The sequence below is a fragment of the Marmota monax genome, unplaced genomic scaffold (genome assembly GCF_021218885.2).
Source record: "Marmota monax isolate L192 unplaced genomic scaffold, Marmota_monax_Labrador192_F-V1.1 WCK01_AAM20220418_F8-fsc00014, whole genome shotgun sequence".
NCBI lineage: Eukaryota > Metazoa > Chordata > Mammalia > Rodentia > Sciuridae > Marmota > Marmota monax.
Genome location: NW_026695222.1, coordinates 11703089 through 11727140, shown reverse-complemented (window position 1 = coordinate 11727140; position 24052 = coordinate 11703089). Strand labels below are relative to the sequence as shown.

Here is a 24052-nt window from a genome sequence, read left to right as displayed (position 1 = left end):
TTCCCGGAGGCCATGATTCTGCTGCCCAATCCAGAGGTTTCGCTTGAGTTCCACAAGAACAGATTTCCTATGTGCCAGGGTGGAAAGCACAGCACTGACTTTGGAGGGCAGGGACCCTATGCCAGAGGACACAGGTAGAATGCCATTTAAATTAGTACAACAGGCAACAGTAATCTATAAGGGAAAACCCCAAAACAACTGGTGTGGGGACTGGTGGGGGAGAGGGCATAGGGCATTTTCTGACTTGATGATGCTCTGTGTATTGATAAGGAGCAAAAATATAAACAAACACTGCTCTCTAGTTTATGATACGTATTGGGGGGGGATTGTGATGTGTGCCATTGACTGTGAATGTGACATAAAGGGTGAACTGAGGAATGGAGAGATGTGACAATAGGAACAGCAAAATTTAAAGAACCAGAGATAGTCACTGAAACAATCTTTCACTTTTTTGACAACTTTCATTAAAAAATTTGGGGAAAATAAGACACAAACCTGGAATATTACTCCAGTGATTTAAATTAAAAAGGACTAAGAAAATCACTAATTAAGTCCTCGAATCATGTTTAGAACCAGTCTCAAACAGAACAATTGTAAAGTTGCCTCTCAAGGAGTGGGGGCATCTTTGGTGGTCTCTATTCTGACCAGCATGTACAGGGTGGGCCAGAGGAGGTGTGGAGCCACCCAGCCTGACCACATGGCAAAGTCTCTCCACACCAAAGGTCACCTAGAATTCCAGCTTAAAACCCAGCTCTTCCCTTCATTATTCCTCACCAATTTGCTCACAGCCAATGAGACTGGGCATCCCTTTTTAGGAGTTGGTTCCATCTCACTTTTTTCACCTAAGAACTCAGCAGTGTTCTACCAGGACACACACTTAAGGAACAAGGGACATGACCTCTAAGCAGTTCCTCTGGTGCAAACCTACTGCCCTGCCTGGCCATGCACCCCAGCACAGCCAGGGGCAAGGTGTTCACTGCTGCAGTTCTGCTGAGACAATGCTGGATAGTAGAACCCCTGCCCCCACCAATGCCTTCCCAGAACCTGTACCAAAAGGCAAGGGAAGCACATGAAAGGAACCACCAAGACCGGAGCTGAGAAAAGCCAGCATAAAGCACTTTTATTGCAATAGTAAAACTTGAAACTCATACGTGGTGCGGGGGAAGCGGGGACAAAGCAACAATTTCTCTCACCAAATCACTACACAGGACAGCAAAGGGTAAGAAGGGGCTGAGGGACAAAAAGCCAGGAAACCTGGAGATCAGCAGAGAGCCAAGCATCAAAAAACAGGCGTTGCTGAAGCTGCGTTGGCCAGCAGCGTTTTCTGAGAGAACACTCGAGGATGTGTCACGATGGCCGGGCTTTCACTGGGTGTTGAAGTCTACAAACAGCACCTTCAATTTAAACTTTCAATTAAGGTTCTTAAAATTTACGAAGTGGAACTTGGATAGCTTCGATATTACAAAAGTTCTGAAAATCCATTAGAAAAACCACAAGATGGAGGAAAGAAAGGGAAAAAAACCCCAAAACAAAAAAAACCCCAAAGACCCCAAACCAAAACCAGCCAGGTCACAAAGGCGGCTTCAGAGGTCCCTGCTGGCCCAGGGACAGATACCTGTAGTTTCCAACATCGCAGTGAAAGTGATCTGCTTTCAAAAGGCAGAGGGGTTCTGGGGAGGGGGTGGGCTGGCGAGGCAAAGGCTCTCCCCTCCCCACTGCAGTATTGGGTAGGGCTTTGAATTTAACCCAAGGACATTTCTCACATTGGAGAGTAATTCAGCCCTCCACAGCGTCTCAAATCTGCTATGGCTTTGCAGCACAGCAGCAAGAATGTTTAATATATAATAGATAAAAATTTCATCCAAAAAAATAAAATAAAATAAAGATTCTTGCAAACCCCACCCCCAACACCAATTCCTATTCTAAAGTTAACCCATCACTTGTGCTGTTAATACCTGTCAAGATATTTAAATGGAAACCTAGATTCTAAAGACTGAAACTGAATCTTCACCCCAAAATGAAAACAAAATGACTAACTTGAGGTTTATGGCATATAGTTTAGGTAAACACACATACAAGGAGAAAGGGGAAGGGGAGATGGAGGTGTCAGAAGCAAAGCTGAGTGACAGAACACATTCAGTCAGGGTAGATGTTTATACAAAGTGTAGTGGGACGCCAGGAAAAGCTCCGTATGGATTCATGTGCACGCGTCTGGAGGCACCGGATCCCTCCATGGCAGATCTGTTGGGGACAGAAAAATGTGTTGAGTTCCAGCAACTCCGTGTTCTTTGTGGAGACAGACACAATACCGTCTGCCACGCCAAGTCCCATCCCCTGCAGCTGAGAGATCTTCCGGGGACCACATCACTTCTCTTCCAGGTGGAGAAAGCCAGATGGGCACTGGCTGGATTCCCAGGGGAGCAACCTTCTTCCTGCTTAAACTGGTCCATGTGTTTTGTTTTGCTCTTTTGTTGTTAATCTGAGGCTAAGTTTGGCTTGCTGCAAACAGCAGGTGGGTTGGACCCTGCTGCTGGCAGTGGAGGTTCCCCATTATCAATGGCACCCCAACTTGGCTATGTATAGCTTGGCCCACCCCGGGGCTTGAAAAAAAATGTAATGCCTGGACCCCACTCCTAGTGACTGTAATTAATTGGTTTAGGGTGATCTCAAAAGCTATTCAGGTCTTTAATGTGTAATCCACCCTGAGAATCACAGCTCTAATTGGTTCTTGACATGGTGAAAAGACTTGGGAAATGTTTCCAGTTTGTTTACTCAAATCTACAACTTTCTGGGTTGCCCTTGGCCATTCCTTGGAGACCTTTGTGGGAAGTGCTGAAATTTTCTTCAGCAGAGGGCAGGGAAGGTTAGGTTAGGTTTCTCTTTTTCTTCCCCTCTCTCCAACTCATCAGGGTTTACAGAAAGTGAATCCTCCCAATTCACCCTTTTACATTTAAATGACTCAGCTCTCAATGAACAGGAGGGGGTTTGGGTTAGGTGTAGACCTCTGGGTGGACAGAGGCTTCTCTAAAGGTCCAGAATTCCCTCCAGGTAGGATGACAAGCAAAGAGACTAGAGCTGTCAAGTCCAGCCGGGCCTATGTTACCTTGGTGTGAATTTACACCTAGGATCAGGCCATGGAGAGGAAGATCACTGATAGGAAGAAGCCTCTCACTCCAGGAAGCCCCCCGCAAGTCAAGCTTCCAAGTAGTTCCAACTGCCACAACACAGGTAGCAGCAATTTGTTGTAGCTTTCAAACAAAACCACCCTCACCCAGCCCCTGGCTGTGCCCTCGTGGTCCCCAAAGCAGGAGAGGAAGGGACTAGAAAGGTCTGGCCAGTTGGGAAGGAATGACAGCAGGTGTGTTTAGTGATTCTAATACCTACATGAAAAGGGATGCGCCACTGGGATATTCAGTTTGGTTTCCTAAGAAATAAGGGCAGAAGAAGGGAAATCAGGAAATGGGTCTGGTCCTACTTTGCCACTGCCTGGATGGGACTGAGGAAGGTCTTTCTCCAGGACTTAGGCTCCTCACTTGCTGCCAAGGAAGACGGATACAGTCCCTTGCCAGGACTGGTCTGAGCACATCCTTTCCATCTCACGAGCATCCTTTGGCCTTATCTTTCTGCCCCACTCCCTGGTACAAGTTGGCCATGAGTGTCCTGGGTTCGGTCTGTCCCCAGGGCAGTCAGCCTCCCTCACATCATCTAACAGGCAGTAACCAGGAACCCTACAGCTGAGAGCGCCACACAGTAGACATGGTATTCATATTAGAGGTGCTTTCTCTGCTGGGCTTCTAGAAATGGGGGAAGCAAAGTCATCAGAGCCTTATTTCTAGAGAACTAAAGCACCAAAACTAGAAATCTGCCCTGTGTCTCCACAGTCCCAGCTCAGATTTAGTTAATAAGTGACATAAAAAGACTTTAAACAGCTGCCATCCTGAGTTAATTGGAGAGTATAAGCTGTCCCTTTCCTTAGGGTGACCAACAACATTTACATTCTAGATACACACTAATTAACACTGAAAGGACACCCTACAGGGAAGAACCTAGGGGGAAAGAGAGCCCTGTGGCTCTTTTTTTTGTTTTGTTTTGTTCTCTTCCCATCAAACTCTGGGCCTCACAAGGAAGGAGCAAAGGTAGTTAAGGCCTTCAGCAGGTTTCCTTACCCAGGAACAGGGGGCTGAGGGAGGGGCCACTCCTGTCATTCCAGTTTTAGAAGCTCCACATCGAAGACCAGAGTGGCGTGTGGTGGGATGATGCCCGGGTGCCCAGTGGCACCGTAGGCATAGTCTGGGGAGATAGTCAGTTTGGCTCTCTGACCCACACTCATCTGTGGAAAGAACAAGAAAGAAACACTCAGCAGGACACACATCTGTCTCTGGAGAAGCAGAGCTGTTTCCCAGGGTGTTCTCTGGTCAGGATGGTGTTTATTAGGAAATCCCAGGAACTCTGTACTTGCCCAGGCTGCAGGCAGCACCCCTTACTTCCTGAAGGACTTGAGGTGAGCAGTGAGACTCCAAGGATTCCAACAGCAGTTAAAAAACCCTGACACCCCTAAAGGTCAGGTCCACAACCTTTCCACCTAGATCTTACTGATGGACGCCTTCCAGTCCATCAGTGATCTGTCACTCAGAGGACATGTGGTTAGGTGGCATTTATGCTCTTGTAAAAGGATCACAGCCATCCCTTGATATTTGTGGATGCTCAAGTCACTCACAAAAAACATATTAGCATATAACCTAAATACATCTTCTTGAACACTCTAAATAGCCTCTATTATAATACATAACGCAGTGTAAATGCTACAAAGTTTTTATATTCTGTTGTTTAAGTAGTAATGACAAGAAAAAAGTCAGTAAGTACAGATTAAACGTCCCATCCCCAATAATTTCTATCTTTGGTTGGCTGAATGTATTGTGGAAACTCTGAATATAGAGGCCTATCAAATTTTTGCTTTAAAAGCAAATACACAGATAAAATAATACTTGGGGATAGTCTACTTTTTTGTTTTCTATATTTATATATTTACATTCATACTGAGAAACTTGAAAGCAGATAACATGATTTTCTAGAGTACAGAATAGCAAGTACAGTGAGTTCCTATTTGTACAAATATTTATATTTGCCCTACTACATAAACAGAAAACATCTTTGGAAGTACAATGAAAATTGCAGTGTTTTCCAATGGAAAGCAGAGTGGTGAGTAACCAGAGAGGAAGGAAAAACTTTCACTTTAAAAAAAATATATCTGCGCACTTTTTTTGAGTTTCTAATCAAATACGCCAACAGACGTAAATGTCTTTTCCTGAAACACTGAGAAGGTTTTCTGCTGAATCTCCACCCTTCGCTTATTTCTCCTCTGATTGTTCACGGTGTGCCCCTGGCTCTGACTAAGGGGGAGTGCAGTAATGTTGCTAATGCAGTTCAGAATCCACACTTCCACAGCACTTCTCAGAAACTGGAACACATTAGACCACAGTTTTAAGGACAGTTAAAACTTATAGCTTTATCTAATAACTTCAAAATAATCATTTTCTTTGAGCAAATGTACGTCTACAATATATGCTAACAACCCGTCTCAGTGGGAGTGGTTCCACAGGCATGTCCACACAGTTGGAAGCAATATAGCAGTTGTGAATATACTTCCATGGACAGATGCCCAAGACTACTGTTAGACGAAAAAAGGGAAGCCGTGAAACTAGCACTTGTATGATTCTATACCTGGAAATGCGAAAACCAGAACGCTAACAATGTCAAAAAAGAAGGGGCATAAGACAATCCTCCCTTCTTCCTATGCCTTTAACTCACTGGCTGAAGGCTTCTGGGCAGGGGAGTTTAGTATAGGGAGTTCTGTGTGGCTCTCAATCTACCTCAATGTGTCCCAAGTACAGGGCTATGACCCACCCCAGAGCACTGGGTCAAGGGGAGTCTGGGCTTCTCCCAGTCACTTATGATGCCTTGCCACACCTGAGACATGAAGTAGGTTAGTAACACCATCTCAGTGGCAGTTGTGACACCTGGGACATATAACACAGTCATTGTCCTAGTGCAGACACAGACAGAGGATGTCTGTGGTGTGAACAATGGTTGGCACAAAAGACGGGGGATGGACTACAGACTCAAGAGCTGGCCAAATTACAGGGGATGGGGCAAAATGGCATGGCTGACAAGAGTTCCCGAGGGAGGCAAAACACACAGGGCCCCTTCCTTGCACTGCCAGACCTTCTCTCCTCAGGACAGAGACCCACACTTAGGAGTAGGAAGGCTTCAAGTTCCAGTCTATTTGGAGAGAAGTCAGTGATATTTCATGGAGAAAGTAGAACACTGTGTATTCTGGAAACGAGATTGACAGAAATCTTTCTTCTTGTCTTGTTAAATTTCCAATTCTCCTCGATAAGAAGATAACAGACTAATTGCCATCACGCAGAGCCCGCTAGGTCTCAGCCCACCATGAACACCCCCTTACCTGATTAAAGAAAAAAAAAAAAAAAAAAATCTGCTTGACAGAATCCTACTACATTTTGGCAATTCTAGGTCCCCCATCATCTCTTGGGAATTTTGAAGCGTTGGCAGAATAAAAGCTTTTCCACAAATAGGGAGGAAGGAGGTGAGGAAACAGACTCAAGCAAAAATGACTCTCTTCATGAGTCTGATCTCTCATAAGCTGTCTAACATAATGTAATCAACAATCAATAAAACAAACAAAAAAATTAAACTATACAAGATAACATTTTTCATTCATCATATTGTCCCAACGCCAAAAATTCTAACCCCATACTCAGTTGGTGGGTGGGGAGGACACAGCACCCCCAAAGCCTGCCCGTGGCAGTTCAAAGAATGCAATCCCCACGTAAACCCCCTCGGCAGGACCTGATAAATACAGGGCGCAGGTCCCCTGAGCCATGTACCCCACTTTTGAGAATCCGTCCTATAGCAGCAACACTTGCATACATGTAAAATCAAGTCCATACTAGATGAGACACCGCAGCATTATTTATAATGGCAAAATACTGAAAATGCCATCATTAGGGCTCAGGTGGAATAAATTCTAACACACCCATTGAAGGGAATACTATGCAGCTACACTCCTTTATGCTCTGGTATGAAGTGTCAATATAGATTAAGTGAAAAAGCCAAGAACAATGTATTTGTATAAAGGCAAGAGAAAGGAGTACGTTTTTGTGTATGCTTAAAGAAACTACAACACAAGAAACACTATTAAGAAGTTACCTGTGGGGTGTTGGGCAGTGGAGGCAGAATGAGAATGACACTTTTCATTTATACTTTTTAAAAAAATTTTTGAACCATATGAATATGCTATCTATAAAAATAATTTCAAAGCTAGATATCAGGAAATAAAACAAAACAAAGGAGAGCATACCTGGGCCACCCCTTCTTCCCAGCCTCGGATCACCTCCTGCTTGCCTAGCATAAACTTAAAGGGCTTGTTTCTGTCCCGGGAAGAATCAAATTTCTTTCCATCTTCAAGCATCCCTGTGAAAAGGGCAGATGTAACATGAGCAATGAGGAGAAAGACATGAGGCAAGTCAGAAACCAGCAGCAAAGGACCCATCCCACCCGCCAGCGCTGGCAGGGCGTTCTAGCCTGGGAGGAACTGGGCACCCAGGGAGGATCTCCTGGGACCTCACTGGGCAGCTCTGGTTCTGGGGAATCCCTCTATACCAGACCTGTAGAGGTTCCTCAGGAAGTCGGCCACAAAGGGACCTTGCCTCCCAGTAGCAAGAGCAGTTTCCTTGTCTAAAGGCAGAGAGCATCAACTCCCTCCAGTCATGACGTTCCAGCAACCTGTAGATTTCTTCCCAGACTAAGAATAACTTTAGGCTCACACAGGGCTTACAGGGCAAGAGGCAACCCTCCTTCCCTAATTCCCCGGTACCTTTAACATACACCATGTAATCTCTCTTTCACTGTTCAGATGAGGCGAACCCCTCCACCACTGCCACTCCATGATCCCCTCTGCAGCTGAGTGTGACCCCCATATATTGCTGCTCTCCAGGCTGGGGTGACTGGCAGTTCATCTAGAGGAGAACCCCTCTCATACCACAGAGTGTGGTATTCCATCAAGGAATCTAGACCCTTAGTAAAAAGCCTTTATTTAGCCCAATGGGAACTGTGAACCATGAAGGGGACCAATAACAACGCTGGCTTTGAGTTGTCATAATCTTCCTGAGAAAAGGAACCACATGGGCTGAACCAGAGGAATGAAAGAACTTGTGCAGCTTTCGTCCTACTTATTTGATTCAGTGGTGACCAGACCTCTGGCGCTCAATTCTTCACACACACTCATTCAATTCTTTTCACAGCACCGTCCCAGGTTACATAGATGAGGAAACTGAGGCAGAGAAGTGAAGTAATTTGAAGTAGTAAATTTAGACTATAAATCCAAATACTGCATTCTTTCTACCAGACTGTTTCCTAGCCAAACCACAATGGCACCCTTCAACAAAAGGGGGAACTCCAGAGATGGCGATCCCAGAGGGCGAGAGCTATGAGAACAGGGGAAAAGACATGTGTGATAGACATCTGCAACTCCCCTTTCCAAAACACACCATCAGCACCGGTTTCTCGGAAGTCAATGTAAGCCACTTGTGTTAGCTGACACCACCTAGTTCCTGGAATCCCAGATGGGATGGGGCCAGCTGTTGATGTACAACTGACACAACACTGGCTTTACTGGAAGCTGAGGACAGGCAACCACAAGGGTTCTAAGCATCATTCAAACGACTCACCCAAACAAAATTCTGCTGTGTGTGTTTAGGGGAGTAGGGAAATCCCAACCTAAAAAACATGGCAATATTTATAAGGACAGGAAAGCAGAGATGAACTGAGAATGTTATCACAACTACCAGATTATATGGAGTTTAACAAAATAGGAAACGGGGCTGGGGGTGGGTGCTGCTGTCCTGAAAGCTGGAGGGGAGACAGATGTCCTGGGGCAGAGTGGGCACGGATACTGCCTGAAGTCTGGGACTGAGGATAAGAGAGAAAAACACCATGCAGAGGCAGGAGATGGCACTCCAGAACTGGTGAGCTGGAGTACAGACTTAGCTCATCCCTTCACTAGTACACAACTACCAGCTGTAGGACTGGAACAGTCTTCTACAAATGAGTAAGCGGGAGAGAGGAAAGCAGTTTCCCAATTCCACAATGCCACTGTGCACATACCCCTTGCAAGCTTTGCTTCATGCACTGAACCCAACACAACTGAGCTTAGTGGTTAAGGCAATGAACCGCTATAATGTCCAGAATCCTCTTCCTGAACAGACAGGGAGCATTTCCATTCACCTTGAGGCTGCATGTAGCAGAAATCTGGAAACCAACTCCAAAACTCTGTAACCTGGCCAAGGTCAGAGGCAGTCAACGGCAGGGTATCTTAGTAAAAAGCCTTTATTTAGCCCAATGGGAACTGTGAACCATGAAGGGACCAATAACAAGAAATTCCTGGTCTGTACTTCCTTGAACAGACCTTGAATTGGAGAACAGGATGAAGGGTAGTTCCTGGCTCCTCTTTCTGACTGAATATCAGAGCCCCGGCTAGATGAACCGGATTAATCTAAGCCTTTCCCTATGTTGGTGTGAAGGCGTACGGGCCCATTTGGGCACTAAGATCTACTTAGTTTAGGCACTACTTCACCTATTGTGAACATCTACTAGAGTCTTCTAGGAAAGTTCTGCCTCACTAGCAAAAAGAGACACACTGAGGAAAAAAGCCCCTACCCTCCACACAGCTGAATGCTGCCAAGTGAGCATGTGACATCTGAAGCTACAGTAGCTACCTTATAACCAGGGGAAGGCCAGAGCACCAGGGCTCTGAACCAACCCAAGCCACCTCTTTTAAGACTTACGTTCTAGGTGGCATACAGAGGCACATGCCTGTCATCTCAGCTACTTGGGAGGCTGAGGCAGAAGGACTGCCAGTTGGAGGTCAGCTGGTGCAACTTAGCAAGACCTTATCTCAAAATTTAAACTAAAATAGCCTGGGGTACTGCTCATTGGTAGAGTGCTTGCTTACTACATGCACGAGGCCCTGGGTTCAATGCCCAGCAACTGGGGGGAAAAAGCTGAGGTGATCATAATGTCCTCTGAAGGCAAACTATTGAGATAGTAAAAAGATCAGTGGTTGCCAGGAGTTAGGAGGAGAGGGAGGCATGAACAGATGGAACAGAGAATTTTTAGAGCTGTGAAAATAATCTTTATGATACTATAATGGTGGATATATGTCATTATACATTTGTCCAAACCAAAAGAATGAACAGCACCAGGAGTGAATCCTAATGTAAACTATGGACCTTAGGTGATTATAATATTATGATATAGGTTTATCAATTTTAACAAATAAAGCACTCTAGTGGGGAATGGAAAAAATGGGGAAGGAAGGCTATGCATGCAAGGGGCCAAGAGACACACGGGAAATCTCCACACCTTCCTTTCAATTTTTCTGAGAAACTGAAATAGCTCTAAAAGGTCTTATTTTAAAAAAAGGAGGTTGGGGGGTGCTGAGGTTGTGGCTCAGCGGTAGAGAGCTTGCCTAGCATGTGTGAGGCACTGGGTTCGAGCCTCAGCACAACATAAAAATAAATAAATAAAATAAAGGTATTGTGTCCAACTACAACTAAAAAAAAAAAAAAAAACTAAAAATAAAAGTCTGCTTTTTTTTTTTGTACTGAGGATTGAATCTGAGGTGCTTTACCACTGAGCAACATCCCCAGTCCTTTTAAAAAATTTATTATTTTGAGAAAGGGTCTTGCTAAATTGCTGAGGCTAGCCTTGAACTTACGATCCTATTGCTTCAGCCTCCTGAGGATTTAAGTCACATTTTCTGTTACTTAAAGCTGAATACAACCTAACTGGTATGAGTTTAAGCTTTAAAAAATTTTATTTAGCACACTCCAATGTACAGTTGACATGAAAGTAATAAAGAAATGGAACTTGACACCAAGATCACAAAGTGGTATCACTGACCTGTGATAACCAGACCAGTGTTTTAGGCCAGGACTCAGTAGATATATTTTGTATAGGTACAAACAAAACAAAACTTCTAGGTAATGGTTGCTACGTGTGATACACTTCTCATTTTTAAAAAGAATTGGATTGTAACCCATAGTTATACAGGTGAATCATCCTATTTTAGGCCAAATCTGAACATGGCCCAGACCTGGGCAAGATCATATTCTGATTGCAATGAAAAACCACAAGGTATTGAGACAGACTCCCTACACTTTTCTCTTACACCCCATCCACTCCGGAGGTGAGAATGTTCTTCAGTGCAGAGACTCTGGGTCTGTGCAGACCTCTAAATCCTGCTCTCTCTTAAGCTTGTGTGGGACTCTGAGGGACAAAGCCTCTCCCTGTTACTTCAGCAAATCATAAAAGCCAGGAAGCAGAATCTGCCTAGGATCCTGATTCTCCTATGCTATTTCAGATGAGCTGTTGACTCTGGGAAGAGGATGTAAGCCATACTCCAGAACTTCTGACCATAGTTACCATCTGTCAATCCCCCGACTTCATCTTCACAGAAGGGCTGGTGGGGTGGGTATTCCTTAGGCCCGAGGAGAGGATCTCCCATATTTCAAGTCCAAAAGCCAAGCAATATTCTCATAAATGGTGGTATGTGTCTGAGCAGATGTCACACAACTGGCACAAGCTCTAGGATAAGGAGATACTTGAAGAAGGGCTTGCCCAATGGGGAGTAACAAACCCTAGTATGGATGTGAGTGAGTGAGAAGACTCGGGGGAGGAGGCCAAGAGGAGGGTAAGCAGTGGTGCCCGTCAAGAGGCAGGAATGAGTGTGCACTACAGTGTTCTGGAGTGGGAGTTATGCTGGTCAGCAATGATTGCAGGACATAAAGAAGCAGGTGGTCAAAAGTCAAGATGGAGGAAAAGGTTCAGATCTACCTCTGAAGCAGTGGTAGAGCTCTTGCCTAGCACGTCTGAGGCACTGAGTTCAATTCTCAGCACCACATAAGTAAATAAAATAAAGTCCATTTACAACTTAAAAAAAAAAAAAAAGATAAGCCTACACTTGCTCCAGCTTACATCCTTGGGAATTTCCAGGGGGAGGCTTAGGCTCAGCAACCAGAAGGGAACCTAAGGCAGGTAGGACCACAGACTCTACAGACTATCAGGAAAGTGCTATGGAGAGACCTGCAGAGGTTTGCAAAGTGTCCTCCTTGAGTATTCACCAGAGTACCAACAAGTGCACATGTCTGGAGAAACTAAGTTCAGGAAAAGAACCATCTAAAAGCTTTAGAGGAAACAGAGCCCAGTGCTCACATAGGGCTGGGATTAGTGCCTGTTTCCACTAGACAGAATAGGAGAAACACGTGGTTCACAAGGCACTGGGTAGAATGCAAGGTAGCAGAAAGTAATCAGCCCTAAATTGAGCACTGCTAACAAATCACAAAAGCAGACTCACAAGGATCTAGTACTAGTAAATGCTCCTCAGTAGGAAGCTTGAGAAGATATATAGGAATAAAGATATCTAACACTCCAAAAGGCAAAATTCACAATATCTGGCATCCAAAGAGGCAGAAAAACATAACCCACAATGAGGAGAAAAATGGTAGAGGATGTTAAGACTCAAATTTCCAGATATGAGAACTATGAAATTAAAAATGCACACGTAGAAAAGCAAAAACTTGCATCCATACTTCATTGTCAAACGCTGACTCAAATAACAGGCCTAAATATAAAAGCTAAGAAATCTTTGTGATTTTAGCTTAGGCAAAGATTTCTTACATACAATGTAAAAAAGCACTACTCATAAAAGAGTAAACTGAACTTCATCAAGATTAAAAACTTCTGTATTTAAAAAAAAAAACTCGGTTAAGAGAACGAAAAGACTCAGACTGGGAGAAAATTTTCGCGAAGCATATTTCTGATAAAGGCCTTCTATCCTGAGTACATAAAGAACTACCAAAATTAACCACTAAATGGATACTTCAAGCCTGAGGAGGGGGTGAGGAACCAGGACTTCTCACCTGCACCCCCACCTCCCCGCCACTGGTGGACTGCAAATGGGGCAACTACTGCAGAAACAGCATCTCCCACATGACATGGCCACTACCACTGAGCAAGTATCAAGAAGAAAGGACATGCTATGTCCATATAAAGACTTGCATGCAAATGTTCAAAAACTTGTAAATGACCCAAATAATCTACCAACTAGTGAACTGATAAATAAGTATGCCCATATGTAGAAAATATTCAGCAATAAAAAGGAACAAACTACTGATACTTGGAATGACACAGATGAATCTCAAAATAATAATGCTGACTAAAAGAAGCTAGACAAAAGAATAAATGATGCACGATCCCATTTATAGAAAAACTTCAGAAAAAGAAAACTAATTTCTGCTGACAGAAAAGCAATCAGCAGTTGTTAGGGGAGGGTAAAGAGGAAGGATTTTTAGAGGTAACAGATTTCAAAGAAACATCAAAACTTATGAAATTGTACATTTTAAAGGATGTCAATTATGCTTCAACAATTTTTTTTTTTTTTTTTAAGAAAAAGAAAAAAGTAGGTAGTGACATTTCTAAAGTTCTGCCTATGCTTAGCTCCTATATCCATCCTGGCAATGGACGAAAAGTCTGGGAGGGGGAAGGCAAAGCAGGCAGCAGGTGAAGTCTCAGCAGTTGCTCCAATTTTAACTCTGGAGGTCTCTGTGCCAGGTCCTGGAGCCCTGGAGCAGTGGAGCCACCTCCACGTCAGTGCTGTAATTTCCTAGAGAAAGCACACTCTACAGGGAGGAGGCAACTGAGGCTGCGGTTCGGACAAGACAGCTGGCATTCTTTAAGCTCAAAAGGCCATGCTCAGCAAAAAGCACCCCCGTAGTTCTTGCTATCCTGACAGTACCCGCCACTTTCATTTCTGACTACACACAGACCACACCTCATGATCTAGAAACTGCCTGGAAGAGCTCCACATTCTTGATTCAAGTATTCAGTCTTGGCTCTTAGGACTGAATGTAGCTTGAGGTCACAGATCTGGACTTGGAGTCCCCATGGCACCAGCTCAGCCCTTGGCACTTGCAATGCTGGCATTCACAAGCACTTTTTGTTTCACTGTGTGATTTTTAAGAATCAGGAGGACAAGTAAGAGGCTTCCATATTTAGACCCTCTTCCCTTTATGGGTAAGAAGAATCTGAGGGGTAATCCCAGAATGGCAGCCTTTACTTTCAGCACCTCGAAGTCACTCATCAGTGAGAAAAACATGAAACTCTGGGGGCCTCCAGATAAAAGCACAAGACCATGAAAGAAATGAAAGCTATGGCTGCACACAGAGTTGACGTCACCTTCACCTGGGTCTCCTCCCAACTGTTTAGCAGGTCCTTGGGGAAAGACCCAGACTCAAATCCTTGGAGAGGGAGCAGGAAGATTTAAAAAAAAAAAAAAAAAAAGAGGGGTTTAGCGGAGTTTCAAGTCCCTCTCCACCATGGCCGTAGGCACTTTCCTGCCACTTACTGCTTGAGCATGTTCTTGTTCAGAAGGAATTGGCAGAGGGAGACTTGGCCAGCAGCTCCTGGGCAGACAAAGTGTCCTGGGTGCTTGGCCCATGCCACCGAAGCAGTGGTTAAGACCTAAAACTAGGACTTGGAGATTTGCAAGGACCACTGGGTTATTTTTCGTTAATAACTCAAGAGAAATGGAGTCATTTCCAGTGTACTCTGCTTTGTGGAAGGCAGAGCTCCCACGTGCCCTCTACTGGGTTCGGTACAGAAGGGGACTGAAGGCACCTTTAAAGAATTACAGCTTGACAGGCTCAATTCACAATGGGGGGGTACAGCTGCTCATCAATCTTTGCAGGAAGTTTTCATAGCATATTACATGGACCCCAAAACGGACAGTTTTAAACACTTAGCAAAAAAACTAAACCTTAATCAAACATTAACAAAAAGACAGAACAGCCCAACCTCCAAATGTTTAAAACAGAGTTCTTGCTCGGAGTTCTCAGTTGGGAGAGGGGGAAAGGACTTCCACTTTTGAGCGTACAGATTGAAAAGAGGTGGAGGCACCCAGCTGAACACAAGTTTTTCTGCAGATTTTCATGTGAAGCCACTTAGAACCTCCTTGTGTGGCTGAGGAGCCTGCGGCCTCATGGCTTAGCTCTTTTTCTTCCCTCTCCTCATCAGACACAAAGACTCCGAATCACCTTCTGCTTAACTACCTTACCAGAAACTCCTATGCGACCTACCACCTGTGTAACAGCCCCAGCAGGGCGGGGAGGAGAACTCCCCTCCCGCCTCTCTCTAGCTGTGTGCACTCCTTCACTCCCATAAGGGTTCTTTATGCTTAACAAGGAGAGGGGGGTCAGCTGTATTTGCTTCCAAACCCATTCATGGCAGTTACACTAACTGTGTACAGATGACATAATTAAATAATATGTAAATTAATAAAATGTGAGTGTGACTAGAAAGAGCAGTCCCAGCTGACTGCGTGGAAAGACTTAATATGGGCAAGTCATTAAAAAATACAGCTAGTGAATAACGTTGCACAGACGTCAGACCACTGTATGTTTGGAGAAAGAAACAGTAAAAATCTAGAATGGTATGGCATTTAGGTGATCTCTTACAATAGTCCTTGCTCTAGGAAAAAAAAAAGGTCAAACTTGGTTTTTGTAAGAACTATGATGGGATACTCCACAAGTGGAGCCTAATACTCAAAAAGAAATTCTTTTTGTTCTGAAAGTTCTCACCCTCCCACCCCAGGGCCTTTGCACATGCTGTTCCCACTGCCTAAAATGTTCTCGCTCAAATAGTCACATGGATCACTCCCTTACCTTCCTCAGGTCTCTCTACTCAAATGCCACTTTCTCACTGAGGCCTACCTGTATCATTCCCTACAGGGTAAACATCTTAAGGACACGGTGGAGGCTTTTTCTCATCTCCTGACACCTTCCCTGAATAGCTGAGCAATAGCTTTGGTGTGCAGTGGTTACAAGAGAAAGGAGTGGTCACAATTTTATTAATCTATATGACTGAATAAAGTCCAAAAAGTTGTAAATATTTTTCTCTCATTCTAACTTAAAGGAAACAGAAAAATACCAATCATAACAGAAATGTGGGCTTTGTCCACCCAGCTAGTCTAATGCCAAGTCCGAATTGGCCACTCATTCAATAGTCCCTGACTCATTCAAATAGTCACTGAACGCCCCCTCGATACCACAGTACATCAATGCTAAGCACCGATGGGGAGACTCTAGAGAACAACAGTGAGGTTCTGGCCTCGGTCTGTTGGGGGAAAAGCTGTGATATCAAGACTGGGAAAGAGCTTGCCAAGTACATAAAGGGAGTGGGGGCATTGTGGCAGCACCTAAGCACGGAGCAGAGCGCCGTGCGGAAAGGCTGGCTGTGTCCAAAGAACCAAGTGGAGGCCAGGGTGATCCGAGTTCTTGGATCAGGAAGAGAAAATTACAAAGCAGACAAATGATTCCCAGTTTATGGACATAATAAACCATTAATACTTCATAAAAATCAGTTTTAACCTCCCAAAATGTTTAAGTTACAGTCTATGGGTGAATGAATTTTATGGTATATAAATTATATTCAATAAGGCTGTTCAAAAATGTCAATGGGACCCTCTGAAAGGAGCCAGAACTCTTTGGCGATGGCTGATACCAAAACCAGAGCAGTGAAATCAAGAAACTGATTAATCAATTCCAACTTCTCAATTCTGGGACTATTTCAATTATACAGGTATTAAAATAGGTTGGAAATCATAATCTGAAGCTCATGTACCCTTCATTATTAGTGACAACAAAAATACAGCTAGTCCTATAAATAACTGGGTACTAGGACAATACAGTATCTTTACATATATACAAGCCATCCTATAAACAGGACAGGACATTGGCACACATGGACATGCTCCTCAGGTTAATCTCTTCAAAATCAAGGCAGACAGAGAGAAGCAAAGAAGAATTCTGATGAACAGAGAATAATGAGGGCAGGTAGGCATCATTTCTGTGGCCCAGAATACCCAGGCATTACACCAATGGGTCACTATGCAGTACACATTGTTGCAGAGAATAGCTATTTTCCACCATTAATAATTTGAAATACAGTGTATTCCTTGAAATAAAGAGACAGCCTAATTCTAGAGAGTAATGAATGTATTTCTTATATTATGTATCAGTTATGTACATAATACTTTGCACAGCTCAGCGTTTAGAAGTAACTTAGTAATAAAACTTATGAAATCTTTACAATGCATTTAAAGTTTTTCAAACACTATAATCATTCACCTATTACTTTTTCTCCAAATAGACTTCTAAAAACATTATTATTATTATTTTGGTAGCGGAGCTTGAACCCACGAGCACTTAACCACTAAGCCACATCCCAACCCTTTTTTGTATTGTTTTATTTAGAGGCAGGGTCTCACTGAGCTGCTTAGTGCCTCGTTGTTGCTGAAGCTGGCTTTGAACTTGTGATCCTCCTTCCAGTTTCTCAAGCCTCTGGGATTATAGTTGTGCTTCCAGCCATAATTATTATTTTGAAGTTACCTTAAGTGATATATTTGTTGCTAATTTCTTAATGGGTTTTCCACACCGAGGACAATGAGACAAATATAAAGAATAAAGAATTTCATTGATTTTTAAAGACTTTGGAAATTTTAGGAGTCCACAGTATACTAAAAACAGAGGGAAAAAATGTTGGAGTTTGATTCCTCACTTTAAAAATAATATTTAAAATGAAGGAATTTGCCTTACCCTCTCTTATAGAAGACAGCTAAGAGAAGGAATGAGAAAATTTTAATAATTGCCACTTTGTGAATGCTACTGAAAAAAAAAGTCTTCTGGTAAAAATTCTCCACAAGTGGAAATATCACCAGGGTGTCTGCAGGATGCAGGTCTGCACTCACAGATCACTGCTACTTGCAAAGGGAAAATTGTACCTTTACAAACAAGATGGAATTCAGCATCACAAACAGTGGTACTTACCAGGGTCTATTCAGCCATTTAACATTGAACATGCAGTTTACAGGAAACCAAGAGGGGGAGGACAAGGGCAAGTTAAACAATACCAGGAGGAAACAACAGGACAGATACGGGCATTCTATAAGATAATTAGCCTGCTGCCTTAGAAAAATCAGGGTCATTAAGAAAAAAATAGTGCACATAATGCACCAATTTAAAAATGTGGGAAAAAAATAATAAAATTTTTTAAAAGAAAAAAAGTAAATTTTAAAAAAGAAAAGAATAAAATAGTGCAAAACTCATAGATTCAGATTACAGAAAGAACATCTAACTGCAATGAGTGAACAATGGAGCTGGGGAGTCTTAAAAAAAGGATATAAACACTGAAGAAAACTGGGGTGGTTTCAATGAGTTTGGTGTTAGATACTGTTAAATCATTTAAAACTTCTTCTTAGAGGTGACAAGGAGAAGGATAAGGAGAATAACCCCATTCTTGGGGTATGTTCAAGACTTCAGAGAAGAAAGATGTCATGATGTTTGCAACTTAAAATGGCTCGGCACAAAAACAGATTACAGAACTGCTGCTGTCTCCTTTCCTATGGAGTAGACAGAAATGGCATTTATGATGAAACTGGAATCTAGGTGGTACTACATGTCAGTAGTCTTTGTTCTATTTTCATTTTTCTTTCTCTGAAAACTTCTCCATGAAGAGCTGCCATACACACAAGATGCAATGAAGCCTCTGGATCATTTAAGACAAGGGAGCTGTCATCCACTCTTATTTATAGGAGGCAATGAGGACATTTGTGTTGTGATTTTGATAATGACACTCCCAGAAAGAGACAGTAGCTTCCACAGCAAAGTCTATTTCCACAGTGTTAACATCTCACCATGCTGAGGGAATGGAGGAGAAACAGGACTGGTACCTTAACCTGCTCATACAGCCTGGTACAGGCCAACCCCAGCCCTTCGGATTCAGTGCTGGCCACAACCACAACTAATAAACCCCCCTTGGTCCTCAAATGCAAGAGAACAGCTGCAGCATTCTTAGCCAATGAACACTGGGAACAATGTCTTCAGATGAATCCCCACTCAGCCCATCTCCCTTCCCTGGGTGCCTATTTCCTCATATGTAAAACAGGAGGAGGAGGAGGCCATCGCCCAAACAAATGCACCAAGATGCATGGAAAGCCACATGAAAAACACACCAAATGCAAGAGGTGGCATGAAAGTTTGGGCTATCCAAGGAGTTCAGTGTCAAGACCCTGGCTCTTTGTCGCACTCTCATCATCACCAAAGCCAAGTGGACACAATACCCAGTGCTGGGACACAGGGAGCCTGACAGTATGTGTAATGACATCATCACTGTCATATGCTCCCAGCTTCACACCCTCAGCCACTCCTCACTGTTGGTTCCACTTTACAGGTAGCACATGGAAGCTGAGAAGGGCAGGACCACTTGCTCACATTCTCAGAGCTTGTTACATGGCAAAAGACGAGCTCCGATCCCTCAAAGGACTTCCGACCTCTTTCAGGATCACTATCCACCTGGCATCATCTCTGCTTATGGCCTGGCCTGGTACACATTTGGGATACAGTCTGGGTCCTATTTCTGCCCTAACCCTCCCACAGTCCATTGTCTACACAGAAGCCACAAAGGAAAGGATTAAAATCCAAGTCAGCTTATAAGAGCTTCCAAAGGCTCCCACCTGACTCAGAGGAAAAGCCAATGTTCTCCTACAACCTGCCACAACCCACCCCAGCCTCCAGGTTTGGCCCTGTGCGAGCTTTCCCCTCTACCTGGAATGCTCTTCCCTGACAGCCACAAGGCTCACACTCCGACTTCCTTTGAAAGATGCAAAGATGTCACTTTGTCACAGGCCTTTTCAACTACCCTCATTAAAAGCAAACTCCCTTTCCTGCTTTTCTTTCTCCACAGTGTCTCTGGATACCTGAGCTGTCACACTATCATGGGAGTCTTTGCCATGGGCTGAGTCCCACTAGATTAGGCCTCTGTCTACTGAGTTCACTGGCCATGTTTCATGACTGGCCTGTTGGTGTAGGAAGGAAAAGGTCCTGTCACATCCTTGCCCAACAGCTCCAGCCTGTCTGCCTTGAGATTGCATCCATCTGGGAGAAGCCATCTGAGGCATCTCTGGTGGGTGTGAGCCTTCCTCCAGACACCAGCTCATCAAACAGGAAACAGGCAGGGCAGTGCAGGAAATAAAGCAGAGAAGAGGGGGAACGGAGGCGAGAGAAGAGCAAGAGGCTTGAGGGAGCTGTGGGAAAGCAGACACCTGCCTGAGGAGCCTCAGAAGCCCTCCAGGAGGACCCCTAAAGACCTGAGGCTGGGGGACTCTCAGCTTCTCTCAGGCAGAAGCCAGGAGGCTATGGATGACTTAAGCCCAAATTCAAGGATGAGATGTCAAGCTACTTTTTAAAAGGATAAAAAAAGAATTTCTTCAATCTTGAGGTTGCTATCACAATGGCAGGCACGTGGCCTGCTGATGTGAGTAAAAGGGACATGAACCTAGCTGTGTGCCAGGGAAAGCTCAACAGTAAAGATGACAAAGCTTCTGGAAGCAGGGAGTGGGCTCTGAGAATCAGCTTTATCCTCAAGGCACTTAATTGGTGGTTACCTCCCCACCTCCTCCCACCTAATCAAGGCATGTCACACTTCTAGGAGATGGCTTATATGCTGCCAGGAAAGTTTTCCTTTTCCCTTTGGTACTACACAGAGGTGGTGTAGGACTTTAAAACCTTGCTCATGCTATGCTCTGCTAGCGGGCATGGGAGGCACAAGTGGAAGCCTTGAGAGTGACATCAAGGCCATTAACTGGTGGCATTTAAAATATCCTAGGGGTAAAATCACACCGTATTGTGCTCTGGTGGCTAAGGGGGAATTTGTCACCTTACTTCTACCTGCTCTTTCTCTGGATCCACCCCAAATCAACAACAGTGGACAGATGGCCAGAGCTAACACGGTCAGAACTGTACCTCTAACCTAAACCTGGGTCAGCTAGATCCTCCACCTTAGCAACTGTAACCATCAATCATATAAGCAGAACAATCTGAACTGGGTACTCAAAAGGAGACAGAGAAACTGGCACCTTCCATCAGGTGGGAAAGCAGAAGAATGCATATCTGTAACAGGATTACAAACAAGCAGGGGCAGGGGGAGAGATGAAAACTAGGGGCATCCTGAGAATGTTTCTCTCTTCTTAAGACACAGTGGGCTTCCTGCCTTTGAAGCCCCCTCCCAAATCTTTACAATAACCCTCCCTTCTGATCATGTTCACTCAAAATGGATTCTGTTCCCAGTGACTTAAAAGCCTAAACTGCTACAGATGAGATCGCACAGTGCCTACCCCCTCCTCCCACGCCCCCACAGGTCTCAAACAGGTTCTTCCTGGGAGGCTGGTGGCAAAGACCCACGGGAACAAAGCCACCCGCCTGCGGGAGAACAGCCTATTCTGTGAACATGAGGCAGAGCTGGCTTCTCACTAAGGCGTCTTTGTAGAGCTTATCAAAATGAAATAAAAGAGAAAGCTTTTGTCCTAATGCATGCCAGGGTCTTGCTGCTGTTCTGGGAACGTGTGGGTGGGTGCCACCCTCCAGGAAAACACAGACTTGAAGAGGCACTGAGAGCCCTGATGGTGTTTTGGGTCCCATGGCCATCTGTTCTTTTACTAAAAGGCTTCAGCATGCTGTGGGGACATTTCACCAAGAGACACAGTGAAGCCAAGGATGAGGGGCAGACTTGAGAGTGGGACAAATGCAGCCAAACCACCCTAGTGTGGTCACCTGCAAACAGGTGGGGAGAGGCTACAGTGGAAGGCACCTCCTCATCAACTTGTAGGAATTCAAGGAACTGCTATTCACCCCAGCACATAAATAAAGCATAAATAAATACTCTTCTCAACATGTGGATCAAAAATGACCAAACTGATGAGTGTTCCTCCCTAGACCTCCGAGGCACAGGTGCTGACTGCTGTCTACAAGGACAGTCATTTAAATCACTTTCCAGTTTTTGTTCAACATGAGACTGACTGTTCCCTTCAGAGATGGATCTCGATACTCCTTTTCTGGCAGCCCTTTAAAGGTTCTAGTCCTTAACTCTGTCCACCTCTGGCCTCCATTTCTACTCAAGGAGAAGGGCCAGAGAAACAAAAGGGCACAGGAGGGAGGATGTTAGTTGCCTTTTTCCCCTTCCTAATGTAAGTCATTTTCCCCAAGAAGGGGCTCCTCCATGATGGAGAAGAGGAGGGCAGAGCAGTTTGGTCAGAACTGCCCAAAGGGGAGGGGGGGAGGAAGGGGGAACGGAACTGCCCTAAGAGAAGGGGAAGAGGAAGAGGAGGGAGGAGAACTGCCCAAGAGGAGGAGGAAGGGGGAGCAGAAGAAACAGAGGAAGGAGGTGGGGGATAGAGGAAAGGGTGGGGAAAGGGATAAATGGGAAGGAGAGGGAGGGAAGGTTATTCACATCAATTGTGGCTACAGCTCTCCAGTCCTGGAGCCAACAGCCCCTCCCCTCCCCCACCCCACCCAACCCTCGAGGACCTTGTAAGGACATGGAGCAAAAGATGGTTCCAAGGTGCGCAACTCTGATGTCTGAATTCTGGCTAAGGGGTCTAAACTTCCCTTTGGCGTTAACATCACTGTATAACAATACCCTCCCGGAGCCTCCAGTTGCCTTTTCATTAAAATGGGGATGAGAAAAATCTCTATTTCGGGGGGTGGGGGCGGGTAACACGTGCAGTTTTTGGTCATTGTGGTCCATCACTGCCAGTGAGGCTTGGAGTGTTTTCAAAAGTAAGTGGAGAAAAAAAGACCGTGCACATCCATTTCTTCCACAGCCGTATCGAAACACCAAGTAGGGACTTAGGAAGTGGGACGCACTCATGGGCGCATCCCGACTCCCGAGCGGAAGGGGCAACTTCGCTGCCTTGAATTACCTCGCCCTTCTTATTTTCAATGGAGGGAGAGGCGGAGCCAGGGGAAGGTGTCCATCGGGACGTGGAAATGTTCCACATTCTCTCCAAGGGTCCCTGGCCAGGACTCGGCCCATTCGTGAGCGGGTGACCTTGGGCAAGGGACTTGCCTCGCCGAGCCTCAGTTTCCTCATCTGTGCAGTGGGCATACAGGCAATACCCAAGGCACAGAACCGCTTTGGAGGGGCGAGGTACCTCCTGGCCGGAGTCACCGCTCGAAAACGTCGGCTCCCACTGTCCCGGGTTCGGCAGGCCCCAGGCTGTCCCCTCCCGGCGCGGCCACCGCCCAGGCCTCAGCCTCGGGCCACGCGGGCCTCGCCACCGCCACGCCCCGGGTCCCCAGACCGCGGCTGCCGGCCGCAGCCGGGCCGGGGGTCGCGGCCCGGGCCCCCCACCCCGCGGGCGCGCCCCACTCACCGGTGTAGTGCACCACGCAGGTCTGGCCGCGCTTCGGGAAGGTGCGCCCTGAGGAGACAGACAGACGCGCCGGGTGAGCGGAGGGCTCGGCTGCGGAGCGCCGCGGGCCGCGAGCGCCCTACTCACCGTCTCCGGGGGAGATGGTCTCCACCTGCACTCCCATGGTGGTGGCGGCGGCGGACGCTGGGCGGGCGGCGCGACGGGCGGCGTGGACCGTGAGCGGACCTGGCGGCGGTTCCGCGACTGTGCCTCGTCCCTCCGCGCGTCGCCTGCGCACGCGCGCGCCCCCGCACGCCCCGCCCTGCGTGCGCGCCCCACGCGGCGCGCACGTCCCGGAAGCCCAGGCCGCGGTGCAAAGGAACCGGAAGCCCCGAGGCCCCCGGATGCAGCTGTGTTTGAAGACCTGTTGGGCGCGCCCCTCCCTGCCTTTCTCTGGGCTTCCATCCTGGCAGGCATCGCCTCAACCGAGTTTCCGCAGCCGAAAAGCAGGAGTAGTAACTGGGGCTCGGCCAGTTACTGACTGGGTGCCTTTGAGCAGTTCACACCTGCACAGGCTGCGCAGCCTGCAGAGTGGGTGGCTGTGAGAACACGTGTGTCATGTTACCGATCAGTAAATGGCTCAAGTTTCTGGGCTTCTCTTTGGAGGAGGAGGCAGTGCTTACATTGCCCTGCATGAAGCCTGTCCGGATGCTTCCATTCGTTTCACCC

General features: G+C 45.7%; 1 protein-coding gene across 2 annotated transcripts; it reads right to left on the bottom strand.

Moving 5' to 3' along the window:
- Positions 1-1095: 1095 nt before the first annotated feature.
- On the bottom strand, positions 1096-23625 carry Fkbp1a (FKBP prolyl isomerase 1A). Of its 2 annotated transcripts, XR_006849488.2 has the most exons (6): positions 23471-23625; positions 23345-23392; positions 7382-7494; positions 4167-4330; positions 3385-3424; positions 1096-2241 (listed from the first exon to the last, which is right to left on the bottom strand). XR_006849488.2 is itself a non-coding variant. In XM_046433435.2 (5 exons), exons 1-4 carry the CDS (start codon positions 23505-23507, stop codon positions 4202-4204), a joined length of 327 nt encoding a protein of 108 aa, XP_046289391.1. In that variant the 5' UTR covers positions 23508-23624; the 3' UTR covers positions 1096-2241; positions 4167-4201. The 2 variants fall into 2 exon arrangements, 1 of the variants encoding a protein (XP_046289391.1); XM_046433435.2 differs by lacking the exon at positions 3385-3424 and having other exon boundaries at positions 23471-23624.
- Positions 23626-24052: the final 427 nt, after the last annotated feature.

What these genes read in the sequence shown, in the direction of transcription:
- Fkbp1a (XM_046433435.2), bottom strand. Translation starts at nt 23,507, where the DNA reads ATGGGAGTGCAGGTGGAGACCATCTCCCCCGGAGACG. An exon ending in GACCATCTCCCCCGGAGACG is followed by an intron (nt 23,393 to 23,470) that starts GTGAGTAGGGCG and finishes CTGTCTCCTCAG; the next exon opens with GGCGCACCTTCCCGAAGCGC. An exon ending in CTGCGTGGTGCACTACACCG is followed by an intron (nt 7,495 to 23,344) that starts GTGAGTGGGGCG and finishes CCCTTTTCACAG; the next exon opens with GGATGCTTGAAGATGGAAAG.